General features: G+C 64.8%; 3 protein-coding genes across 10 annotated transcripts in view; all 3 read left to right on the forward strand.

The window, feature by feature from the left end:
* The window catches only part of Sh3gl3 (SH3 domain containing GRB2 like 3, endophilin A3), a 37325-nt gene extending 16859 nt beyond the window's left edge, over window positions 1-20466 (forward strand). For 2 of the 7 annotated variants that reach the window (XM_070043364.1, XM_070043368.1), the window contains 4 exons: window positions 2209-2367; window positions 4885-4988; window positions 5790-5899; window positions 19788-20466. In XM_070043364.1, the coding sequence (XP_069899465.1) occupies window positions 2209-2367; window positions 4885-4988; window positions 5790-5899; window positions 19788-19993 (579 nt within the window). In that variant the 3' untranslated portion in view covers window positions 19994-20466. Of the gene's footprint in view, window positions 1-2208; window positions 2368-4884; window positions 4989-5789; window positions 5900-11279; window positions 11535-11642; window positions 12050-19787 lie in introns of those variants that run through there. The other 5 variants (XR_011376596.1, XR_011376597.1, XR_011376598.1 and 2 more) reach the window with 5 other exon arrangements.
* On the forward strand, window positions 9556-10377 carry LOC138842133 (uncharacterized). Its single transcript, XM_070043373.1, has one exon. It carries the CDS (start codon window positions 9556-9558, stop codon window positions 10375-10377), a length of 822 nt encoding a protein of 273 aa, XP_069899474.1.
* A 1372-nt stretch (window positions 20467-21838) lies between the features above and the next one.
* Adamtsl3 (ADAMTS like 3) overlaps window positions 21839-24314 on the forward strand; it is a 110622-nt gene continuing 108146 nt past the window's right edge. For both annotated transcript variants that reach the window (XM_070043358.1, XM_070043359.1), the window contains exons 1-2: window positions 21839-21877; window positions 23273-23357. In XM_070043358.1, the coding sequence (XP_069899459.1) occupies window positions 23292-23357 (66 nt within the window). In that variant the 5' untranslated portion in view covers window positions 21839-21877; window positions 23273-23291. The remainder of the gene's footprint in view (window positions 21878-23272; window positions 23358-24314) is intronic.

Genomic DNA, 24314 nt, shown 5'->3' on the forward strand with positions numbered 1-24314 from the left:
TCCATCTTGCGATGGGCCTGGGCTTGGATCTCCCGGTGGGGGTTGAGCCCGTGGGCTGAGGTGGCTTTTGTGGGCTCTGCTGGGCCGGTGGGCCTCAGGACCTGTCCATCAGGAGGACCCACAGGCTGCTCCTTGAACAGCACCCCGGGGAGTGGGGAGCGGGGAGCGGCTCAGGGCACGGCCTCAGCCACAGGACACCAGCAGCCTCCTGCCGGGGTGGGGGGACCCGTGGGGCAGGGGCTTAGCCACGTTGCTGCCCAGCACCATGCGGTGCCACACGGGCAGCCCTGCTTGTTCTTGCCGTCCCCCCTCGGGACCCTCTGTCCCCCCCTCAGGACCCGCCGTCCCCCCCTCAGGACCCGCCGTCCCCCACTCGGGACCCGCCGTCCCCCACTCGGGACACGCCGTCCCCCCCTCGGGACCCACCGCCCCCCCCTCAGGACCCGCCGTCCCCCCCTCGGGACCCACCGCCCCCCTCGGGACCCACCGCCCCCCCCCTCATGACCCGCCATACCCCGCTCGGGACCCGCCATACCCCGCTCGGGACCCGCCGTCCCCCCACTCAGGACCCGCCATCCCCACCCCCTCGGGACCTGCCATCATCCCCACCCCCTCGGGACCCACCATCCCCCCCCCCCGGACCCACCGTCCCCACCCCCTTGGGACCCACCGTCCCCACCCCCTTGGGACCCACCGTCCCCCCCCCGGGACCCACCATCCCCACCCCCCGGACCCACCGTCCCCACCCCCTCGGGACCCACCATCCCCCCCCCCGGGACCCACCGTCCCCCCCCCCGGGACCCACCGTCCCCCCCCCGGGACCCCGCGTCCCCCCACTCAGGACCCGCAGGTGGTGGGGGCCGCGTGGCCGCCCCCAGCAGCCGTGACGGCTCGCTGTGGTCACTCAGAGCCTTGTGTGCGGCTTTCTGACCTAGCCGGGTACCTAGGGATGGCCCGCCGAGGTCCAGGGGAAGATGGAGACGTGTGGCGGGGTGAGGGGGTCCCACGCTGAGGAGGAGCAAGGGCGGTTAAACGGGGAGGCTTCAGAACTGCATTCTTGGGGGGGGGGCTTCCCGCGCTTCCCGCCCGCGGGTGGATCCGGGGACGGGCCTGGGGCTCAGTAAACAGCCCAGCCGCTCTGGCAGCCTTGCTTCTCCAGAATCTGAACAGTTCGCGTGCGGCTGGATCACGCTGGATGTGTTCGGAGCCCGGAACCTCCGTGCTGGGGATGGTTCCGGCTGTTTCAGTGCGAAGGGCCTGCAGAGCCTGTTCGCGGAGGGCGGCTCAGAACCAGACGGAGAGGAGGTGGAGGCGGCCAGCCGGGGCCAGGCCGGGCGGGCAGCGGGGGCCAGCCGGAGCCAGGCCGGGCGGGCAGCGGGGCCAGCGGGGGCCAGCCGGAGCCAGGCCGGGCGGGCAGCAGGGGCCAGCCGGAGCCAGCCGGGGCCAGCCGGGGCCAGGCCGGGCGGGCAGCAGGGGCCAGCCGGAGCCAGCCGGGGCCAGCCGGGGCCAGCCGGAGCCAGCCGGAGCCAGGCCAGGCGGGCAGCGGGGGCCAGCCGGAGCCAGGCCGGGCGGGCAGCGGGGCCAGCGGGGGCCAGCCGGAGCCAGGCCGGGCGGGCAGCGGGGCCAGCGGGGGCCAGGCCGGGCGGGCAGCGGGGGGGGGGCCAGCCGGAGCCAGGCCGGGCGGGCAGCGGGGGCCAGCTGGAGCCAGGCCGGAGCCAGGCCGGGAGGGCAGCGGGGGCCAGCCGGAGCCAGCCGGAGCCAGGCCGGGCGGGCAGCGGGGGCCAGCCGGAGCCAGGCCGGGCGGGCAGCGGGGGCCAGCCGGAGCCAGGCCGGGCGGGCAGCGGGGGCCAGCTGGAGCCAGGCCGGGCGGGCAGCGGGGGCCAGCCGGAGCCAGCCGGGGCCAGCGGGGGCCAGCCGGGGCCAGGCCGGGCGGGCAGCGGGGGCCAGCCGGAGCCAGCCGGAGCCAGGCCGGGCGGGCAGCGGGGGCCAGCCGGAGCCAGCCGGGGCCAGCGGGGGCCAGCCGGGGCCAGGCCGGGCGGGCAGCGGGGGCCAGCCGGAGCCAGCCGGAGCCAGGCCGGGCGGGCAGCGGGGGCCAGCCGGAGCCAGGCCGGGCGGGCAGCGGGGGCCAGCCGGAGCCAGCCGGAGCCAGGCCGGGCGGGCAGCGGGGCCGCGAGGCCGCCGCAGGTGACCCTGCCCTCTGTCTTGTAGCACCACTTGAAGAAGCTGGAAGGCCGCCGTCTGGACTACGACTATAAGAAGAAGCGAGTAGGCAAGATACCAGAGGAAGAAATCAGACAAGCGGTGGAAAAATTCGAAGAGTCGAAGGAGTTGGCTGAAAGAAGCATGTTCAATTTTTTAGAAAACGACGTAAGTATTTAAACCAGGAGATGCTACTGTTCTCGAGTAAGTCACTGTCTAGGGGTTGTGATCAGCATGCCAAGGAGCTCGGAAAGCCTTAGTTTCTTCCAGAACGTTCTGTAGCCGTGTCCCCACCCCCACCTGAGACAGCGTGAGCATTGTTTCAGGGGAGATGTGAGTGGCCAGCCAGGTGCTTACCCCCAGCCCGGTCACTCTGCGCGCTGGCCACGTCTGCCTTCCTTCATGGCGTGCTGGGGACAGCCGGGCTGACGCACTAAAGACGCTGGGGTCCTGTCTGCTTCCACAGGAGGCTGCCGAGCACCGAAACAGGGCCAGGGTGAACTTGCTGCTCATTTAATTGTCTGTATGTGTGTGCGTGCGTGCGTGCGTGCGTGCGTGCGCGTGTGCACACACACACACACACATGCCCTGGGGCTTGAACTCAGGGTCTTCCCCTTAGCTTTTCTGCTCATGCTGGTGCTCTCCAGTTGAGCCATAGCTCCACGTTTCCACATTTGGCATTTTAGAGTCTCAGAGACCCCTTCCCCAGCAGGCTTTTGAACCATGATCCTCAGATCTCAACTTGTTGAGCTGGGATTGCCGGCATGAATCCCAGTGCCTGGCTAGGAAAGATTTATTTTGGCTCACAGTTTGAGAAGTTTCGGCCTGTGGTTGGCTGGCAGTGGTGTTTCTGGGTCAGGGAGCAGCGGAATATTATGATGGAAGGGCGTGGTGGAACAGAGAGAGAGAGAGAGACAGACAGACAGAGACAGAGACAGAAAGACAGAGACAGAGAGACAGAGAGAGAGAGAGAGGCAGGCAGACAGACAGACAGGCAGGCAGACAGGCAGGCAGACAGACAGACAGACAGGCAGATAGGCAGACAGGCAGACAGGCAGACAGACAGGCAGATAGGCAGACAGACAGCAGCTAGGCAGGCAGACAGACAGGCAGATAGGCAGACAAACAGGGCTCTGGGACAGGACACAGACCACCATAACTCTTAGTGATCTATGACCTCCAGCCAGACCCCACCTCCCAAGTTTCCAGAAACTTCCAAAGTAGCACTGACTGAAGACCCGGCCTTCAGCACGTGGTCCGTGGGGGTCTCACATCTGAGCCACAGCGCCCCTGACCTGGCGCCCGGTGGAGCCGGCGCACAGTGTCAGAGCAGTGAGCTGCCGGCCCAGGCCCCGGCCGGCCTTCCCTCTCAACGCCAGCAGGAGGCGGCTTTTCCGTCCAGGGGGTGGGATTTGGGGAGCTGTCACCATGCGCACCCCTGCACCAGTGCTCCCCGGCTCCCAGCACACACCGTAGCCTCTTCAGAATGACCGCTGCTCCCAGACCCTTCCCCCAACCCTGACACTTACACTCCAGGAAATGCCCTCCTCGCTGTCTCTCACTGCTCCAGAGTGGAGCACGGAGACAGCACGGCGTGGATTTTAGCGGCACAGCTGCAGTCGAGCTGAGGAGAACCGTTCTTTCTGTTGGGAATTCCTCGCCGATGCGATTGCGTGAGGCTGGGGCTGGGCTTGCGCGGAGGAATGTGGAAAAGCCGAAGGGCGGAGTTTAGGGAATCTTTAGGATGTTGTCTGGCCGGGCTGTCTTCTTTCTGTTCGTTGGGGGTTTGAAAATTGCAGGCTGCGCTGTTGCCTTTCCGGTGAGGGAGGATGAACTCAGCGCCGGGTTTCCCGCTCACATGCCCGGCACATTTTGGCCCAAGTAGAATCCCATGAAGGTCCTATGTGCATGGGCCCGTTAAAATGACACATGGGCAGAGGAATTAAAGAACAGGCCACTGAAAACCAGCTGGCCAGAGACACCTGAAAGCAGAGGTCTGGGGTGGCGATGGAGGAGCCAGCAGGTGGATTTTACCCCAAGAATCGATTCACAGGCTTCCTAGGAAGTCTGGGCAGAGTGATTTTGGTGTCTTTGTGCAGATCCAGAGTTGCCCGAAGCCCTTTCACCTCAGATCTCCCCGAAGCTTCCAGAAACAAGCTTTGGTTAATCCTCACTTCCTGAGGCAGACACTCGGCCACAAGGGGGAAGCAGGGAAGCTCTTGGCCAAAGTTTGCTCTTCCTCAGACTGTGTGTCTCCACATCTTCCAGACTTTTCCAACGTGGTGTAGACGTTTCACGAATGTGCTGATTTGTGGGCAAGCAGTGTGAGCCTTCGTGGTTCGCTGCTTTCTAGGCCTCTGGAAGGCGGCGTGTGGGTGTCCCCTGCTCAGAGCCGCATGGCTTCTGTGTCCGTCACAGATCAGGGCAGCCCGATTAGCGTCTTGGCTTGGCTTGGCCAGGAAGCGCCGGTAGAGCTGTTCCTCATGGGCTCCAGGACATTCACGATCACAAGTTGAGCCGAATGTTTTCCTGGCGTCTGCAGCGCTGTGCCACGCTGTGCGGGCTTGGAGCGGGCCTGGGGTGAGGCGGGCCAGGCAGTGGCATGGGGGCAGCTGCCGGCCTCCCCGCAGAGCTGGCGTCCTGCGGCCCCTGGACACATGCAGTGACCCCACGCTTGTGCTGCAGGTCGAGCAGGCCAGCCAGCTGGCTGTGTTCATCGAGGCGACATTAGACTATCACCGACAGTCCATGGAGATCCTGCAGGAGCTGCACAGCAAGCTGCAGCTGCGGTAAGGGCCTTTGCTTGCCCCAGCCCGTCCAAAGCAGTCCTTCTGTCTGTCTGTCTGTGTCTGTCCTTCCCCCCGCCTCCCCTCTCCTCCATGCTGTTGTGTGTGAGGTTCCTTGGCCAGGTACAGCATGGGACTCAGATAATAAACGTGCGGCTGTGGCCAACAGGAAGACTGGAAAGGAGTGGCGGCCGCTTGTCCCCATTGCTTTTCATTAAGCCTCCTTTATTTGCACTCTGTATTTGTGGGCAACCAAACCCAGCAGCGTTGCCCACGCTTGGAGGCCAGCCCCGCCCCGCACTGTGGCTCCCGGGGCCTGAGCTCCTCGACCAGACAGGGTGTGGAGAGCAAACACACGAACATCGGGCACAGGTCTGTGAACGGCCACCAGAACAGGACGAGGTTGATGCTGGGCGGTATAGAACACGTCAGCGGTGCCTCCAGTGGGCTCAGCGAGGCTGACCGCCATAGCTGGAGCTGGGGTGTTCTGGCTCAGTCAGCGCTGCTGTCACGGGGAGCTGACAGAGCCGTGTGTACTGGGTTCCAAGGTTCTCAGGCGGGGGAGGCGGAGAGGAGGCCGGCACGGTTGGGCCCGCATGCCCCTGCACGTGCCCAGCTCCTTGGGGACCTGTGAGGACAACAGTGCGCAAGGTGAATTCCACAGGGAGCTGAGGTGCACGGTGGGAGGCCGGCGTCTGGAGCGCCGGCGGCTGAGTCCTCCCGCGAGGCTCCCCTCCGCGGCTCGCCCGCGTGCCCAGTGCTGTGCCGCCCTGGGCTGGACGTGGCCTCTGCTGTGTGTTGCAGAATCTCGGTGGCTTCCAGCATCCCCCGGCGGGAATATAAGCCCAGGCCTGCGAAGAGGAGCGCCAGCGAGGTCAATGGGGTTTTCAGCGTCCGTGCGCCCAAGACCGCAGGTAAGCCGGCCCCGCGCGGCCGCCCACGGTGCTCGCTGCCTGGCCTGGCTGAGTCCCCCTTCCGGGCACCCTGAAAAGCAGGAAGATTCCACGCCCTGCCACGTGGCCACCAGACCACGCCGTTTGTCCGTTGTCGTTAAAAGCATAACATGCTCGGAATGTTCCACTGCTTTTCAGAAGGTTGAAGTAGCAGTTGCTGCTACCTGCAGTATATGAGGCACTTTCCTAAGTGCTCTTAATTTAATGACAAATGACGCGTAAATATATTCATGAGTAAAATCACCAACGCGAGAAAAACCTCCACACAGTACAGTCACCTCAGCGTGAGCAAAACCTCCACACGCTATAGTCACCTCGAGTCTGGGTCCGGGCGCCAGGGCCACCCACCTCTGCGGCCATGGTGCAGAATCGGAGTGAGCAGAGTCAGTCGGTGTGTTTCTGTGCATCACAACTGCACCACACAGCACGGGGCTGCGTCCTTCTGTGTTGTAAGGCCATCCCAGGTGTATGGTTTTGCAGCTTTCTTTCGTTTTTTTTTTTTTTTTTTTTGGTTGGTCATGGGGCTTGAACTAGGCACCGTCCCTCAGCTCTTCAGCTCAGGGGGAGTGCTCCTCAACCGCTTGAGCCACAGCGCCACTTCTGGTTTTCTAGTGGTTTATTGGAGATAAGAGTCTCACGGACTTTCCTGCCTGGGCTGGCTTTGAACCGTGATCCTCAGATCTCAGCCTCCTGAGTAGCTAGGATGACAGGCGTGAGCCACCGGCGCCCGGCAACAGCTTGCTTTCTTTCAGGACAGATTGGTCCTGCTTTTAACAACTTCCTCCTTTTCTTGACATTAACTGATAGCGTCTGGTCTGGCTACTTGTTACAGTAAATGTATTCACCAGCATCAATAAATACTAGGAAAAGCCCCAGATTTACTAATCGTGTACCAGTGACTTTATCATGAAGCTCTCTGTCTCTCCGTGTGTCTGTCTCTGCCTCTGTCTCTGTTGTCTCTGTCTCTGCCTCTGTCTGGTATTGGTGTTTGAGCTCAGAGCCTTGGGCTTGCAGGGCAAGTGCTCTAGCACATGAGCCATGCCCCCAACCACAGAGGACTCTCAAAATGCTGACATTGATTCAGAAGTCCTCCTCAAACTGAATAAAAACACTTGCAAACTGAATTCAGCAACACATTAAAAAAATCATACACAAAGATCAAATGAGATTCACTCCAGGGATGCAAGTATGGCTCAAAATATTTAAATTAAAAAAATACATCCTGTAAATAGAAGTGAGGGAAAAAAATCATATGAGGGAACAAGGAATAGAAAGATCATGTTTCAAGATAATGAAAGATCGATACCGTAGGCCTATGGAGAGAAATGGAAAGCATTTACCCTTAAGTCCAGGAACAAGAGAAGAGTGTCTCGTCTCTCCATGCTTAATACCACGCGTGAAAGCCTAACCTGAGCATGAAGAAGAACAGGAATATTAATGCAAAGCAACAACTCACATCATCCCCATTTGCCTCTACTTAAAAAAGCCCTAAAGGCCGCCAGAGCGCGTTTAGATCTGGTGAGTGCGCAGCACGGAGACCCGGGGCCAGAGCCGCCCCGGGCCGGCTGGTCACGCGCCGCAGGGGGCTGGAAGGGAGGGGGGGAGGACAGGCGGGGAGCCGGCGGCCTGCACAGGGGCCTGCCAGGTCCATGTCTGTCTCTCGGGCTGGGTGAGATGGTGCTGGGATAGCCGAGGGACCAGCTGCTTCTAGAAGGCTGGTGATGGATTCCAGAGAGCTACCCGGCCTCCGTTTCACTCTTCCGCCCTCTTGCTATAGCATCGCCTGGGCCAGGCTGCCCCCAGTGGGGTTGGCCTGCCCCTGACCCGGCTGTCCAGGCTTGCTAGTCTCTCAGCACGTGTGTCCCGGTGTATCTGTGCGCGTCAGCGCAGGAGATGGCAGCCACAGAGGGCAGCCACTGATGGATTTATCTGTGTTGGGTAGCGTGGGTTGGGCATGGGGCATGTGCTGCATCTGTGTCACATGTAGCATGGCCGGGTGTGGGGCACGTGCTGCATCTGTGTCACGTGTAGCGTGGTCAGGCGTGGGGCACATGCTGCATCTGTATCATGTGCTGCATCTGTGTCACGTGTAGCGTGGTCGGGTGTGGGGCACGTGCTGCATCTGTGTCAAGTGTAGTGTGGTCAGGCATGGGGAACGTGCTGCATCTGTGTCACGTGTAGCCTGGTCGGGCGTGGGGGTACGTGCTGCATCTGTGTCACGTGCTGCATCTGTGTCATGTGTAGCGTGGTCAGGCGTGGGGGCACGTGCTGCATCTGTGTCACATGTAGCGTGGTCGGGCGTGGGTGCACGTGCTGCATCTGTGTCACATGTAGCGTGGTCAGGCGTGGGGCATGTGCTGCATCTGTGTCACGTGTAGCGTGGTCAGGCATGGGGCATGTGCTGCATCTGTGTCACGTGTAGCCTGGTCGGGCGTGGGGGCACGTGCTGCATCTGTGTCACATGTAGCGTGGGTCGGGTGTGGGGGCACGTGCTGCATCTGTGTCACATGTAGCGTGGTCAGGCGTGGGGCATGTGCTGCATCTGTGTCACGTGTAGCGTGGTCAGGCGTGGGGCACGTGCTGCATCTGTGTCACATGTAGTGTGGGTCGGGTGTGGGGGCACGTGCTGCATCTGTGTCACATGTAGCGTGGTCAGGCGTGGGGCACGTGCTGCATCTGTGTCACATGTAGCGTGGGTCGGGTGTGGGGGCACGTGCTGCATCTGTGTCACATGTAGCGTGGTCAGGCGTGGGGCACGTGCTGCATCTGTGTCACATGTAGCATGGTCGGGCGTGGGGGCTCGTGCCACATCTGTGTCACGTGGTGCTGTGTGGAGCAGGCTGGCAGGGGTGGTGCCGGGACGCTGCTGTAAACAGACTGGGATTCCGTAAGCTGGGTGGTGTGCCGTGCTGTGCGTTTTCTGTTTGCACACGTCCGTTCAAATGTCGGTGAGGACGCCGGAGTGAGCAGGGATGGAGGTGTGGAAGGGCAGCTTGTGAGGAAGAGCTGCGTCTCCTCCTTCGGAGACGGCGTGCTGTGCTCGCCTGCCAGCCGGCCCCGCGCCCACCATGGCCACACGGGAGCCTCACCATGCACCCCGCTTTGCTGGGGACCCCAGCTGTGCGTGTGGAGGGTCCCGCTGTGTGTGTGTGTGTATGAGGCCCCAGGGTACACATGGGGTCCCCAGGGTACTCATGGGGACCCCACTGCGGGTGTGGGGGACGCTCATGTGTGCCCGCTGCTCACTCGGTTCTTACGGAGCCAGGGCCTCCTTAATCTCAAACGTTTGTTGTTTGGGTAAAATTGTAGCTTGTTTGGTGGTTTTCCCTTTCTCCTCCTGGCTTGAAAAACTACAGTACCGTAGGCCGCTTGGAAGTTTCTGTTTAGCTCGAAGGTGAATATAAACGACTTAGATGAACTCTTCAGGAATGAGTTCAGTCCCAGCCCTAGCCTCCTCTGGACCCCAGGCCCTGTCTGCCCCCCTCCCCGCCCCGCTCCAGCAGGCCCCAAACCAGAGCCCAACGAGAGCTGCGCGGCAGAGGGATGCTCTCCATCTCCGCATTTCTTCTCATGTCATCAGAAGGAGCTCTGGAGGACACCACAGAATGTTCGGAAATATGGGCAGGTTCCCAGAGGGGGGGGCGAGGAGGACAGTGCGCTCCTTGCTGTGCGAGTCTGACGCTGTGTCCCTTCCTTCCTGGCCGCTGGCCCTGTCCCCGGTGGAGGGAGTTGTCAGAAGGGAACCACAGATGCGCAGGAGATGGCATCTGGCGGCCTCTGCACCCCGCAGCCGGCGCTCCAGCACGCTCTCCTGGCGGCTGTGCGGCTGCCCACGGCTCCCTGCTGTCTCCCCCTCTCCCCCCGTCCCCCCGCCCCTCCCCCGTCCCCTCCATCCCCCCATCCCCCCAAACCCCCCGTACCCTCCATCCCCGTCCCCCCGCCCTCCCCCATCCCCTCCATCCCCCCATCCCCCCGACCCCCGTCCCCCCAACCCTCCCCGTCCCCTCTGTCCCCCCGTACCCCCAACCCTCCCCCATCCCCCCGCCCCCCGTCCCCTCCATCCCCCCAACCCTCCCCATCCCGTATCCCCGTACCCCCGCCCCTCCCCCGTCCCCCGCCCCTCCCCCATCCCCTCCATCCCCCCATCCCCCCGCTCTCCGTCCCCTCCATCCCCCCTCATCCCCCTGTCCCCTCCATCCCCCTCCGTCCCCCAACCCTCCCCCGTGCCCTCCATCCCCCCGTCCCCCGACCCTCCCCCATCCCCTCCATCCCTCCCCCCCCCTCCATCCCTCCCCCCCCCCGTCCCCTTTGGCTCCCGTCCCCCCATCACAGGTCCTTCCCTGGGCCCCCTTGATTTGTGGGTGGAATTTTCGAGTGTTAAAGGGTCCTCTACTGTTTGGCTCTCAGGCAGAGTTTCAAAAGAAAATAGCATTTTATAGCCGCACTAATGGGAAATTACTTTCCGTTAGGGTCCTGAATGATTTGCACATAATGTTTATAAAGTGAAGGAAAAATGTCAGGCATTTCACTAACAATTTGAAGCAACGCTCAGAAGACGCTGCCAGAACCGAATTCCAAGAACGTTTCTTCATTGTTTCTTCTTTCTCGAGAAGAAGAAGGGGGACGAGAGGATGTGGGTCAGCGAGGCCGAGCTGGACGGGCGGTGGCCGGCCTGGCGAGGTGGCCAGGCCGACGGGAAGAGCGCCAGTGGCCGAGGAGGGGATCGCGGCTGGAACGCAGGCTGGGTCCAAGCTGGAGCCCCAGCCCGGTCAGAGGGCCCCCTCCATCCGCCCAGCCGTCCCGCTGTCCCCAAAGAGAAAGCAGCCAAGGAGAGACTCGAACGGAGAAATGTGCACTGCGCAGTTCCCAGAAAATCCTGGCTCGGAAGAAAATCATGCAGAAGCTCGGGTCTGTGCTCCAGTGCCCTGCTGTGCCTTTTGTCCATTCCTCCAGGCGGGCTTGTTGCTCTTCCCGCCATCCACAGCTGGGGTTAGCCAGGCCTGCTGTGAAATGCAGAGGAGCCGGCCGCCCCCAGGTGCGGGGTTCAGGCCGAGCGAGAGGCCACGCAGATCCCCTGCGTGGGTCATTCTGTCGCTCGCTCAGTGAGTTTCCCGACACGGCTGAGGCTGCTCAGAAATGACGTCTAGACTCATGCAGAAACATCTCCGAGATTACATTAGAAAACAATTATCCCAAGGTGGAACGCGAAGTTTAAAATGGCGGGGGCAAGCGCTTCGCAGGTGGAGCTGTGTGCACGTTTGCCTCAGCATTTCCGAGCGGTGGGGATGGAGGGCCCGGCCCGCGGGTGGTCTCCAGCCTCCTTCCCTGTTTTCTTCTCAAGCCTCTCAGAAACCGGCCGAGGGCGCTAGCGTCGCCGTAGAGAAGTGAACGTGGAGACAGCCCCAAGGTTTGTCAGGATTCTGCCACCACTGCCGGGTGACTTCGGGGGAAGTTCTTCACATCTCTGGACTGACTTGAATGAGGAGGTGGAGTGAGTGCATCCGGTCTTTCTAGCTCTGAACTGGTGGCCGCAGCGGTTATCTGCTGTGGGCCCTCGGCATTCTTAAAGCACTGAAAAACAGTCAGGTGGAGCGCTTCCTTCCTATATTAAAGAGCGTGTGAGCTGGGGTTGGGACGAGGTTCGGGGGAAGTCCTGCGTTTCCAAGCCGAAGGCAGCCGTGGCAGAATGTTTTCCTCGTTGCAGGAGCCAGCAGTTGCCTGCCGTTCCCCCAGATGCTCCGTCCCGGGAAGTGTGGGGGTCCGGCTGCGTGACCTGTGGGTTGCACGGTCTGTGATAACGCATTGGAAACAGCAGCCCCACGGCAACATGCTATTGATGTTCAGAAAACAGCACCAAAGTCAGTCGCTCACTGGGCTTCCAGGTCGGGCTGTGGAGCGGAGCCTCTGGAACGTGTGGACCACACACGTGTGCACCTGTCCAGGTCGCGAGGACGAGGGACGCAGAAGCGTGAGAGGAAGCCACCCAGGGCTGGCACCAGGCACCGCCGACGCCCTCAGCCGCAGTCCCCGCGCGTGCGAGCACGCCAGTGTCTCTGGCTTCCTAGGGGAGCCAGAAATTGTCTACAGGAGCTCTCCTGAGAGCAGCTAGCGCAGGGGTAAAAGAGCGAGAGAGAGCAGACCGCGCAAGTGCGGCTCCCCTGGGCTGGAGTCCCGCGCGTGCGCCGTCTCTGATGTCCGGCTGTCATTTGTTCCCAGCTCTGCCTCCCGTCCGGCCTGGGTCCTGCACCCCGGGGGTCACGGTAGAGAAATGAGTGAAGCTGCGTCGGCAGGCCCGGCCCTTCACGGTGGAGGACGCAGACAGCATCCGTCCAGTAGCCTGCAGGTTCTGGGGGTTTGGGGTGAAGGTGAAAGCCAAGGGCACGTGTGGTTTTTATAGATGATCGTGGCTGTGAGAAGCACGGCTCGCACTCGTCGATAAGCCTGCCCGGCAGCGTGCGGCGTCCCCCTCACAGCCAGGACTTCACATCAGGATGAGGAAGTGGGGGCCTGCAGGGGCTCAGCCGCAGCCCGGGCCGGGCCAGCCCGCGCGGTCTGACGGGACGGCCTACGGCTGAGCACCTGCCGCGTCGCTCAGGATGTGACGCTGGTTGTGTTGTGCATCAGAATTCCAACCAGTGTGGTGTCTGGGAACGTGTGAACTTGAAAAGAATTTTGCTGCCAGACTGAACAGGATACGCTGGTACTAATTCAGAAGAAGGTATCTGCAGGGGGCACACACTCAGTTTGGAAGTGCGTCTGAGTCTGAAGAATGGTTGGTAAGGCTCTGGCCAGCGGTAGAGAGGGAAGCTGGCTCTGTGGGGGCCGCCGGATGAGGCCAGGCCTCCGGAAGGAGCCCCTGCGTTCCTGACTGGGTCCTGGGCCCCGTCCACGGAGCCCGTCCTCTCTGCCAGGAGGGCTGGTGGGGCTCGGAGTCAGGTGTCCGTCTAGGACGGGCTGGAGGACGGGAAGGAGAGGCGCTGGTACTCAGGATAGAGTAGGAGCCTGCGGGTGGGTGGCGGTCCAGACTGCGTAACCGGTTGTCTGATTTGCCAGCCTGCAGCAAACTGGAGCCGGCAGATTAGGAGGGCTCGGCCCCGGAAGGTGCCGGCAGCAGGAGGGCCAGGTCACACCATGAGAGGCAGACGGAAGTCTAGAAAAACCCAAAAGGCACCGCAGGTGGGGCAGTTACTAAAGGCCAAAGGCCTCCTCAGGCCGGCCGCTCCCGAGCCTCCACACCTTGCTCTGTGGCAGAGGCCTGCGGACTTCTCGCTCCGGTCCCATCTTCCCCTGACCTGCCTTTCCCTGGGGTGACAGTGACCAAGTTCTTCCAGGTCACCAAATCCCGAAGCCAGGACGGGCGGAGCGGGGAGGTGTGTGTGTGGCGGGGGGGGGGGGGGGGGGAGTGGGGAAGCAATAATTCTAGTTCAACCAAAGAGCTGTGACCAGTAGACGGAAGACACACCCTTGTCCAGCGCCCCCTGAGTCTCCCTCAAGATCAGGCTCAGAAACGCAGGCCCTGAAGCCCCAGAGAAGGTGGCTGCTCCGGAGAGGGAGCCAGCCTGGGCTTCCAGACACCCCGGCAGCTCCCGCCACGCTCAGGTCCTGGGGCTCCCCCCCAACTCCCTGGGGCCTTTGCTGATGGCTCAGACATGGAGATGGGGTCAGCGTGCCCGACGGAGGGCACGGGGCATCGGGATTTCCCAGAGTGAAATCCGTGAGCCCCTCGGAGGCCGGGGCCTGGTGGAGCCCAGAGGCGGGCGGGCCGGACTCCCCATGCTGAGGTCCGCTCCAAGGTGCGGGAAGACGGGGAGAGGGACCCCACGTTAGAAACGGGAGCGAGGGGTTGTTCAGGGGACGAACGTTTACTGACCCAGTGATGGGATCTCTCCTTTCCTCCCCTCCCTCCCTCCCTCCCTCCCTCCCTCCCTCCCCCCTTCTCTTTTCCCCCTGTCTCTCTCTTCCCTTCTCCTCCCTCCTGTCTTCCCTCCTCTCCCCTCCCTGGCTCACTCTCTCCTTTCTCCCTCATAGTACGGACGGAGCTTGAATAACATTTAACAGGGACGCTCCTTTCTGTTAAAATCATCTTTGTTTCCGTACGTGTGCCGCGTCTTTCCCACCTCTGCTCTCATGTTACATTAAAGCAGGTCTCAGGAGTGGGAGAAAATAATCAGGGTTCTCTGGTGGCTGGGGGTGTGGCGGCAGTGCTCTTGCTGGTCAGCCTCCCTCGCTGGCCAGCCTCCCTCGCTGGCCAGCCTCCCTCGATGGCCAGCCTCCCTCGCTGGTCACCCTCCCTCGATGGCCACCCTCCCTCGCTGGCCAGCCTCCCTCGCTGGCCAGCCTCCCTCGCTGGCCAGCCTCCCTCGCTGGTCACCCTCCCTCGCTGGTCACCCTCCCTCGCTGGTCACCCTCCCTCGCTGGTCACCCTCCCTCGCTGGCCAGCCTCCCTCGCTGGCCAGCCTCCCTCGCTGGTCACCCTCCCTCGCTGGCCAGCCTCCCTCAATGGCCAGCCTCCCTCAATGGCCAGCCTCCCTCAATGGCCAGCCTCCCTCGCTGGCCAGCCTCCCTCGCTGGCCAGCCTCCCTCGCTGGCCACCCTCCCTCGCTGGCCAGCCTCCCTCGCTGGTCACCCTCCCTCGCTGGCCACCCTCCCTCGCTGGTCACCCTCCCTCGCTGGCCACCCTCCCTCGCTGGTCACCCTCCCTCGCTGGCCAGCCTCCCTCGCTGGCCAGCCTCCCTCGCTGGTCACCCTCCCTCGATGGCCAGCCTCCCTCGCTGGCCAGCCTCCCTCGCTGGCCAGCCTCCCTCGATGGCCAGCCTCCCTCGATGGCCAGCCTCCCTCGCTGGCCAGCCTCCCTCGCTGGCCAGCCTCCCTCGCTGGTCACCCTCCCTCGCTGGTCACCCTCCCTCGCTGGTCACCCTCCCTCGCTGGTCAGCCTCCCTCGCTGGTCAGCCTCCCTCGCTGGCCAGCCTCCCTCGCTGGCCAGCCTCCCTCGATGGCCAGCCTCCCTCGATGGCCAGCCTCCCTCGCTGGCCAGCCTCCCTCGCTGGCCAGCCTCCCTCGCTGGCCAGCCTCCCTCGCTGGTCACCCTCCCTCGCTGGCCAGCCTCCCTCGCTGGTCACCCTCCCTCGCTGGCCAGCCTCCCTCGCTGGTCACCCTCCCTCGCTGGCCAGCCTCCCTCGCTGGCCAGCCCCCCTCGCTGGCCAGCCCGCCCTGGCCCCCTCGGTCTCGCTTCCTGTGTCTCCAGCCAGGCATCCCTGGCCAGTGGGAGCAGGGGTGCGGACAGCGCCAGGACCCAGGGGTGGGGTGGGAAGAGGCCGCAGCAGGGCTGGGCCGGTATATTCCCACGAGAACTTCCAGGCGTGGAGCCGGCCCTCCGGAGGCCGTGTCCAGCGGGGTCTGCGGGGAGCGTGGCGGTGGCCGCGGCGCCGTTCCTCCGGGCCCGGGCTCTGTCCACGGTGACCTGTGCTCTCTCCCTCGGGGAAGTCGCCCCTGTCGCTCTGGTGTGCAGACTTTGTTTCCTTGTGGCTGGCTCACGAGCCTCCATTTTGACCAACACCGGGAACAACTTGATCATTTTTCCATTTCTACCGTTGGCCAAAAGAGAAAAAAAATTGATCTTTTTTCCATTTCTTCTAATGGAAAAAAATGTAATCTTGTTATTTTAAGGTAAGTCGGCGTCATCCAGTGGAAAGCACAGATGATCCGCTCGTTACTCCACCGGCCGGGGTTCGGGGCTGGGCCTCAGGGCCCCCCACGGGGGCGGGCGGGCTTCGCTTGGGGTGGGGGTGTCCGCTTGCCACCCTCCCCCGCTGGCTCCCGGGTGCCGGCAGCATGGGCAGGCAGCAGTGTCCAGTGTCCCCTCCTGAGGCAGCCTGACACCGTGTTCTGGGCTCCGGGGCTGGGGTGTGGGCTGGGGTGTGGGCTGGGGTGTGGGCTGGGGTGTGGGCTGGGGTGTGGGCTGGGGTGTGGGCTGGGGTCTGGGCTGGGGTGTGGGCTGGGGTGTGGGCTGGGGTGTGGGCTGGGGTCTGGGCTGGGGTGTGGGCTGGGGTGTGGGCTGGGGTGTGGGCTGGGGTCTGGGCTGGGATGTGGGCTGGGATGTGGGCTAGGGTCTGGGCTGGGATGTGGAATGTGGGATGTGGGCTAGGGTCTGGGCTGGGATGTGGGCTGGGATGTGGGCTAGGGTCTGGGCTGGGATGTGGGCTGGGATGTGGGCTGGGGTCTGGGCTGGGATGTGGGCTGGGATGTGGGCTAGGGTCTGGGCTGGGATGTGGAATGTGGGATGTGGGCTAGGGTCTGGGCTGGGATGTGGAATGTGGGATGTGGGCTGGGGTCTGGGCTGGGATGTGGGATGTGGAATGTGGGATGTGGGATGTGGGATGTGGGCTGGGATGTGGGATGTGGGCTAGGCTCTGGGGTCTGGGCTGGGCTCTGGGATGTGGGCTGGGATCTGGGATGTGGGCTGGGATCTGGGCTGGGATGTGGGCTGGGGTCTGGGCTGGGATCTGGGATGTGGGTTGGGATCTGGGATGTGGGCTGGGGTCTGGGCTGGGATCTGGGATGTGGGCTGGGATCTGGGATGGGATCTGGGATCTGGGATGTGGGTTGGGATCTGGGATCTGGGATGAGATGTGGGCTGGGGTCTGGGATGTGGACTGGGATCTGGGATGTGGGCTGGGATGTGGGCTGGGATCTGGGATGTGGGCTGGGATCTGGGATGTGGGCTGGGATCTGGGATGTGGGCTGGGATCTGGGATGTGGGCTGGGATCTGGGATGTGGGTTGGGATCTGGGATCTGGGATGGGATCTGGGATCTGGGATCTGCTCACCCTGGGCCCCGTCCTCACCTGCTGTTGCTGTGTTGGCCCTCAGCCTCGCCTCCGGCCCGCAGGTGGCCCGTCGGCCTCGCTGGCTTCCTGGTCTGTCCTCACACCCTGTCCGGGGGGCCTGCAGGGCCTCCCTCCAGCCACCTGCTCCTTACAGCACCCCACACTGCTCCCAGCCCAGGCACGTTGAGAGCCCCCTTCCCCCGCTCCAGCAGGGATGGGCAAGCCGCCCGGCCCAGCTGCTTGAGGGCTTGTTTCCAACTTCCTGCCCACCACCCTAGGCCCCCATCTTGGAGAGCTCCGGGCCCCCTCTCAGAGGGCTCCAGGGCCCTCTGGAAGAGCTCTGCCGCGGCGCCCCCTTCCCCGCCCCCGTCTTGGAGAGCTGCATCTCTTCCCCAAGGGGCAGGGAGCACTCATCCCTCCCTCCCCATCTTGAAATGAAACCTCTGTGCTCTGAGGTCTTCACACTGTGGTTCCTTGGAACCTGGTGGCTGTCTGTCTGTCTGTCTCTACTCTGTCTCTCTCAAATCTCATAAAAACCCACCTGCCTCTGGCACAGAAGGTAGAAACAGCCTGATGTGGGACTTCAGTGCTAAACTCGGGTTTCCTCCTCTCACCTCAGGGGGCCACAGGGGAAGCGACTTCCTGATAACCAGTTCCGCCCAGCCGAGCTTTGCGGGGTACGGGTCACCAAGTGCCCTTACTATGAGCACTGAGCACCGTGAGCACTGTGAGAGCTGGGAGCTGTGAGCACTGTGAGCTGTGAGCACTGTGAGCACTGGGAGCTGTGAGCACTGTGAGCTGTGAGCACTGTGAGCACTGTGAGCACTGTGAGCTGTGAGCACTGTGAGCACTGTGAGCACTGTGAGCTGTGAGCACTGTGAGCTGTGAGCTGTGAGCACTGTGAGCACTGTGAGCTGTGAGCACTGTGAGCACTGTGAGCTGTGAGCACTGTGAGCTGTGAGCACTGTGAGCTGTGAGCACTGTGAGCACTGTGAGCACTGTGAGCTGTGAGCACTGTGAGCTGTGAGCTGTGAGCACTGTGAGCTGTGAGCTGTGAGCACTGTGAGCTGTGAGCACTGTGAGCTGTGAGCACTGTGAGCTGTGAGCTGTGAGCACTGTGAGCACTGTGAGCTGTGAGCTGTGAGCTGTGAGCACTGTGAGCTGTGAGCACTGTGAGCTGTGAGCACTGTGAGCACTGTGAGCTGTGAGCACTGTGAGCTGTGAGCACTGTGAGCTGTGAGCACTGTGAGCTGTGAGCTGTGAGCACTGTGAGCTGTGAGCACTGTGAGCTGTGAGCTGTGAGCTGTGAGCACTGTGAGCTGTGAGCACTGTGAGCTGTGAGCTGTGAGCACTGTGAGCTGTGAGCACTGTGAGCTGTGAGCACTGTGAGCACTGTGAGCTGTGAGCACTGTGAGCTGTGAGCTGTGAGCACTGTGAGCTGTGAGCTGTGAGCACTGAGCTGTGAGCTGTGAGCTGTGAGCTGTGAGCACTGTGAGCTGTGAGCACTGTGAGCTGTGAGCTGTGAGCACTGTGAGCTGTGAGCACTGTGAGCTGTGAGCACTGTGAGCTGTGAGCACTGTGAGCACTGTGAGCACTGTGAGCTGTGAGCACTGTGAGCTGTGAGCTGTGAGCTGTGAGCTGTGAGCACTGAGCTGTGAGCTGTGAGCTGTGAGCTGTGAGCACTGTGAGCTGTGAGCTGTGAGCACTGTGAGCTGTGAGCACTGTGAGCACTGTGAGCTGTGAGCACTATGAGCTGTGAGCTGTGAGCACTGTGAGCACTGTGAGCTGTGAGCTGTGAGCACTGTGAGCTGTGAGCTGTGAGCACTGTGAGCTGTGAGCTGTGAGCACTGTGAGCTGTGAGCACTGTGAGCTGTGAGCACTGTGAGCTGTGAGCACTGTGAGCTGTGAGCTGTGAGCACTGTGAGCTGTGAGCACTGTGAGCTGGAAATCCCCAGAGGGATGGAAAAGTGACGCGTGCGGTGTGCCAGGCCCTGAAACCGTCTGAGGAATGATAGTAAATGTCAGGTGTCTTTAAGGGAAAAAAACATCATGTTCTATGACCATCAAATCCTGTTGTGGGAACTTAGCCCCGGCACCGCTGCCGTGCGTGTATGTAGACTTGTATGTGCGTGTACATAGACGGGTGTATGTGTGTATGTGCTATGTCTCCAAACGTTACTTACGAAAGCAAAGGAGAATGAAAGAAGGAGGATAAAGAAGGGAAAGAGAAAGAAAGGGAAGAAGGGAGGAAGGCAGGAAAGAAGTGATGAGAAGGCAGGGGCCAGGAGCGTGGGGAGGGCCGGGGAGGGGAGGGGTGGGGGCCTGCCGTGCCAGGGATTCCGGAGGTCACACTGACGGGAGGCGGCGAGGAGGCCGGGCTCGGGATGCGCTGCGGATCCCAGGATCTGCTCCGACCAGCACGCACACGCAGGCTGCGGATGGAGGATCCGTGACCTCAGACCGGCGCTGCACACACAGACCCGTCTGCAGACACGCGTCCCGGTTCACCTGTGCTTCATTACAGCCCCTTCCACTTCACCTGCCACATTTTCTCTTTTGCCCTTACCATGTCTTCATGGCATAATTCTCTGGTGTGAACCTTCTGCTCCCCTGCCCTGGCTTCTCTCCTGGCCCAGGCCCAGCTCTGGGTTGGACGCAGGCTCTCCGAAGCCTGAGATCCCAGGCGTCTCTGCTCCTGACCCTCAGCCTGCGCCCCGCGGTGACCCTGTGCGCTCCCTCCGTGCAGGGCTTGGACCTCTTCCATCCCCCGCCTCGGGGTCCCGGCAGGCTGAGTGGCTGCTCCCAGGACCCAGGTCCCCCGCCTGGTGGGGCTGAGGAGGGCGAAGCCGGGCCCCAGGGTGTCGGCAGCCCAGCCCGGCAGGCCGCACGGGCAGCCCAGCCCGGCAGGCCGGGGAGGAGCCAGCCCGGGAGGGGGGGCACCCAGGGCCCGCCCGTCCAGCTTCCAGTGGGTGGTTCTTCTGTTAACCTGTGTGTTTTGCTTTGTCTTTCTGTCCCTGTGACAGGTCCTAGCATCCCCGTGGACCAGCCCTGCTGCCGTGGCCTCTATGACTTTGAGCCAGAAAACCAAGGAGAATTAGGATTTAAGGAAGGAGACATCATTACGCTAACCAATCAAATAGACGAGAACTGGTACGAGGGCACGCTCCGCGGGGCCGCAGGGTTCTTCCCCATCAGCTACGTGGAGGTGATGGTGCCTTTACCGCGGTGAAGGCGGCTCTGGCCCTCGCTCCTGACGGACGTGACTGCCCACCCGTGTTCTGAGCGCGTGTTCCGTGCCAGCCTGGCTCTGCCCACCCCGATGACTTTTGTATGTGTGTCCTCTTTATAACGTATTTTGTATCAACTTAATTTGTATAAAGGGTTTCCCTGTCCTGGCTACATGAACATGCTTTCCTTCTTGCTTCTCTGCTCCTGAAAAGCTGCTGGTTCAATGTCCACGCTTCCTGGCACTAAAAACTCAGCCCTCGGCCACACAGCGGTGCAGCGCCTGCAAGCAAGAAGTGCTAACTATTGTTTCTTAACACGGCCGGCCCCTGGCCTCCTCCCTTAACACGGCTGGCCCCTGGCCTCCTCCCTTAACACTGCCGGCCCCTGGCCTCCTCCCTTAACATGGCCGGCCACCTGTGTTTGGAGCTTACCTATGAATAGCCCAATAAATGACGCCCTGTGGGGCAAAAGGTCTCCGCTGTCAGCTGTTTTCCATGTTTGGTTGATTTTGTTGTTTGTTTCTCTCTCTCCCCTCTCCCTCCTTCCTTCTCTCCTCCCCCTCCCCCCTTCTTTCCTCCCCCCCCCCTTTCCTGGGTCTGGGCTGCTGTCACTGAGATTCTTTGCCACTTGAGCCACAGAGCCGCTTCCGGCTTTTTCTGATTTTCTGAGTGGTTTATTGGAGGTAAGAGTCTCACCGACTTTCCTGCCTGGGCTGGCTTTGAACTGCGGACCTCAGATCTCAGCCTCTTGAGTAGCTGGGATGACAGGTGTGAGCCACCGGCCCCTGGCTCGGTTGGTTTTTAAGCATGGACTTGCCCCACAGACTCCTGCGCCCCACTGACTGACATCACCTGGTTTGCCTGACTTCACCTGGCCAGGAGAATGACAGAACGCAAGCTCGGGGATTGAGGCAGGGCCCTGCCCCTCTGCCTGCCCCCAGTCCCCCTCCTCCCTGCCCCGTGTCCCCCCTCCTCCCTGTCCCCAGTCCCCCTCCTCCCTGCCCCGTGTCCCCCCTCCTCCCTGTCCCCGCTCCCTGTCTCCCTCCTCCCTGCCCCCAGTCCCCCTCCTCCCTGCCCCCAGTCCCCCTCCTCCATGTCCCCCCTCCTCCCTGCCCCCTGTCCCCCTCCTCCCTGCCCCCCTTCTCCCTGCCCCCAGTCCCCCTCCTCCATGTCCCCCCTCCTCCCTGCCCCCTGTCCCCCTCCTCCCTGTCCCCCCTCCTCCCTGCCCCGCATCTCCCCTCCTCTGGGCCTCCCTCCACCGCTCCTGTGCGCGCTCCCCAGGAGATGGCAGCCGGGTCCCAGGGTCATGGTGGCTCTGGGAAAGGCACCGGACCTGGTGCTCAGGAAGGAGCCAGAAGAAGCCTGGTCAGGGCCTGAGGATGCTCCCAAGCCACCGCCTCCTCCTCCTCCTCCCCCTCCCCCTCCTCCCCCTCCCCCGTCGTCTCCTCCCCCCTTCCCCTCCCGACCCCAGGCCGGCATCGCAGCCGGACCCCGCCCCAGGGGTCCGCCCCGCGGCGCAGGCGGTGTGGGGTGCGGGGTGCGGGGTGTGGGGTGCGGGGGGGGGGTCGGGATGGGGTCGGGGTCGGCGGGACGCGCCCCCCCCTCCGTTCCCCGCGGCGGCGGCGCCCGGCTCCGGGCTCGGGGCCGGGCGGGGCTTCCAGGAAGCGGCGGGCGAGCGTTCCAGCCGCGGCCGCGTCCTGGGCGGGGGCCGGGCGGGCGGGCGGCCGGGCTCGGGGCGGGCGGCGGGCGGCGCAGGTGGCGGCGCCTCCGCCTCTGGGCGGCGGCCAGCGCGGGGCTGCGCGGGCGGGAGGCGGGGCGCCCCGGCCCCGTCCAGGCCCCGTCCAGGCCCCGCTCAACTCCGCCGGCGGCGGCGTCCGGGACGCAGGGTGGGCGCGCGGGGCGCGGGGCGCGGGGCCGGGGCGCGGGGCCGGGACGCAGGGTCGGGTTCGGGGCTCAGGGCGCGCGGGGCCGGGGCGCGGGGCCGGGGCGCGGGGCTCAGGGCGCGCGGGGCCGGGGTGCGGGGCTCAGGGCGCGCGGGGCCGGGGCGCGGGGTCGGGTTTCGGGGCTCAGGGTGCGCGGGGCGCGGGACGCGGGGCGCGCGGTCGGGTGCGGGGCTCAGGGCGCGGGGCCGGGGCGCGGGGCTCAGGGCGCAAGGGGCCGGGGCGCGGGGCCGGGGTGCGGGGCTCAGGGCGCGCGGGGCCGGGGCGCGGGGTCGGGTTTCGGGGCTCAGGGTGCGCGGGGCGCGGGACGCGGGGCGCGCGGTCGGGTGCGGGGTTCAGGGCGCGGGGCCGGGGCGCGGGGCTCAGGGCGCAAGGGGCCGGGGCGCGGGGCCGGGGTGCGGGGCTCAGGGCGCGCGGGGCCGGGGCGCGGGGTCGGGTTTCGGGGCTCAGGGTGCGCGGGGCGCGGGACGCGGGGCGCGCGGTCGGGTGCGGGGCTCAGGGCGCGGGGCCGGGGCGCGGGGCTCAGGGCGCAAGGGGCCGGGGCGCGGGGCCGGGGCGCGGGGCTCAGGGCGCACGGGGCGCGGGGCCGGGTTCGGGGCTCGGGGCGGGCGCTCGCAGACCCGGGACCCACCGAGCGTCAGGACTCGCGGGCGCGGACCCCGCCCGGCAGGGTCGGGCCGGGGTTTCTGGGCACCGCACGTGTCGGTGACGCCGGGGCCGGGGGCGCCCGGGCGTTGGGCTGGGCGGAACCAGGGCCGCGCCCCGCCCCGCCCCCGCCCCGCCCCCGCCCCGCCCCCGCCCCGCCCGCCCCCGCCCCGCCCGCCCCCGCCCCGCCCGCCCCCGCCTCGCCCCGCCCGCCCCGCCCCCTCGCCCCGCCCCGCCCCCCGCCCCCTCCCCCTCCCCCGCCCCGCGCCCCGCCCCCGCCCCCGCCCCCGCCCCCGCATCGGGCGCCCGCACGTGCGGATCCCGTCAGCCGCCCGAGGCCTTCCGAGCTTTTCCAGCCCCCCCCCCCTCGCCCCTCCAGGCAGAGGCCGAAAGCGTCCAGGGCGCACGCGCGGGACAGGGAGACGGGAGGGGGGAGGGGGGACGGGGGACGGGGGGGTACGGAGCGGGGGGGGGGGCCGGGGGAGGGGGGACGGGCGGACGGGGAGGGGAGGACGGTGACGGTGATGGGGCGGGGGGCGCGCGGGGCGTCGCCGCCTCCAGGCCGCCGGGGCGGGCGCTGCCCACCCGAGGGCCCCGCGCGCCCGACCCTGACCGCCGCGGGGCAGCGGGGCCGGAGCCGAGGCCTGTCCCCGGCCTCCCCTGGGGGCTGGACTCCAACGCTTCCTCCGTCCGCAGGCCGCGGACCGGGCGCGCCATGGCTTCCCGCGGGCGCTGGCGGCTGGTGGCGGGCGCGGTGGCCGTGCTGTCGGCGGTGCTGCAGGTAAGGCGCGGCCGGGGGCCCTCGTCCCCGTCCCCGGCCTCCTCCTACCCGGGGACCCGGTCTCCGTCCCCGGCCTCCCCACACCCCGGGCCGGGCTGCGCACCGGGATGCCCACCGGCCGTGACCCAGGCCAGGGTGGACTCTGCGCCTCCCCGGCCCGACCTCCCCGGCCCGGCCTCCCCGACCCGGCCTCCCCGGCCCCGACCTCCCCGGCCCGGCCTCCCCGACCCGGCCTCCCCGGCCCGGCCTCCCCGACCCGGCCTCCCCGACCCGGCCTCCCCGGCCCGGCCTCCCTGACCCGGCCTCGCCTCCAGAAAAGAACCCGGTTCCTCCTGCTATTGCTGGCTCAGCCCCGCGTCCTTCCCGGCCCCCCTGCGCTCCCAGAGGGCATCATCGCTGGCTTCCCTGGGGAACCGAGGCCCAGCGTCCTGTGGGGACAGCCGGCTCCCCGCTGGGCCCGGGCGGGTGCCAGGGTGCTCCACCCCAGCTGGCCAGGTTCGAGACAGCGGAGGAGCAGAGTTCTTACGACAGCTCCTGCTTTACAGAGCAGCAGATGCGTCGCCACATTCTAGTGGGCGATGAGTCTGAGGCCAACCTGGCCGGCGCCAGCGGGGCCTGCCTTCCCAGGATGCCGCCATCACCAGCGGCCTGAGGGCTCAGACCCGGGCGGGTTGTGTGCGTCCACCGCCTGGGGTAGATTAACCAGCTCGCTGCCTCTCCTGTACTTCCCTGGACCCCTTCGCCCTCCGCCCTCCGCCTTAGGACAGACCTCCTCTCTGGTGGCCTTCGGCTAGGTGGCTGTGGCTGACTGGTGAGCCGGGCGCGCCCCGCCCCGCGTCTCCCGAGCGTGACTCAGTAGGCCCCGCGCCCCGCGTGTGAGAGCAGAGGCTGAGTGCGTTCTGGAGGGTGGCGGGAGACGCTCTGGCCAGCAAGCTGCGGATCTGGGCGGAAGCAGTG

This window comes from Dipodomys merriami, unplaced genomic scaffold (assembly GCF_024711535.1).
Source record: "Dipodomys merriami isolate MVZ:Mamm:240054 unplaced genomic scaffold, mDipMer1.0.p SCAF_33, whole genome shotgun sequence".
Classification (NCBI taxonomy): Eukaryota; Metazoa; Chordata; class Mammalia; order Rodentia; family Heteromyidae; genus Dipodomys; species Dipodomys merriami.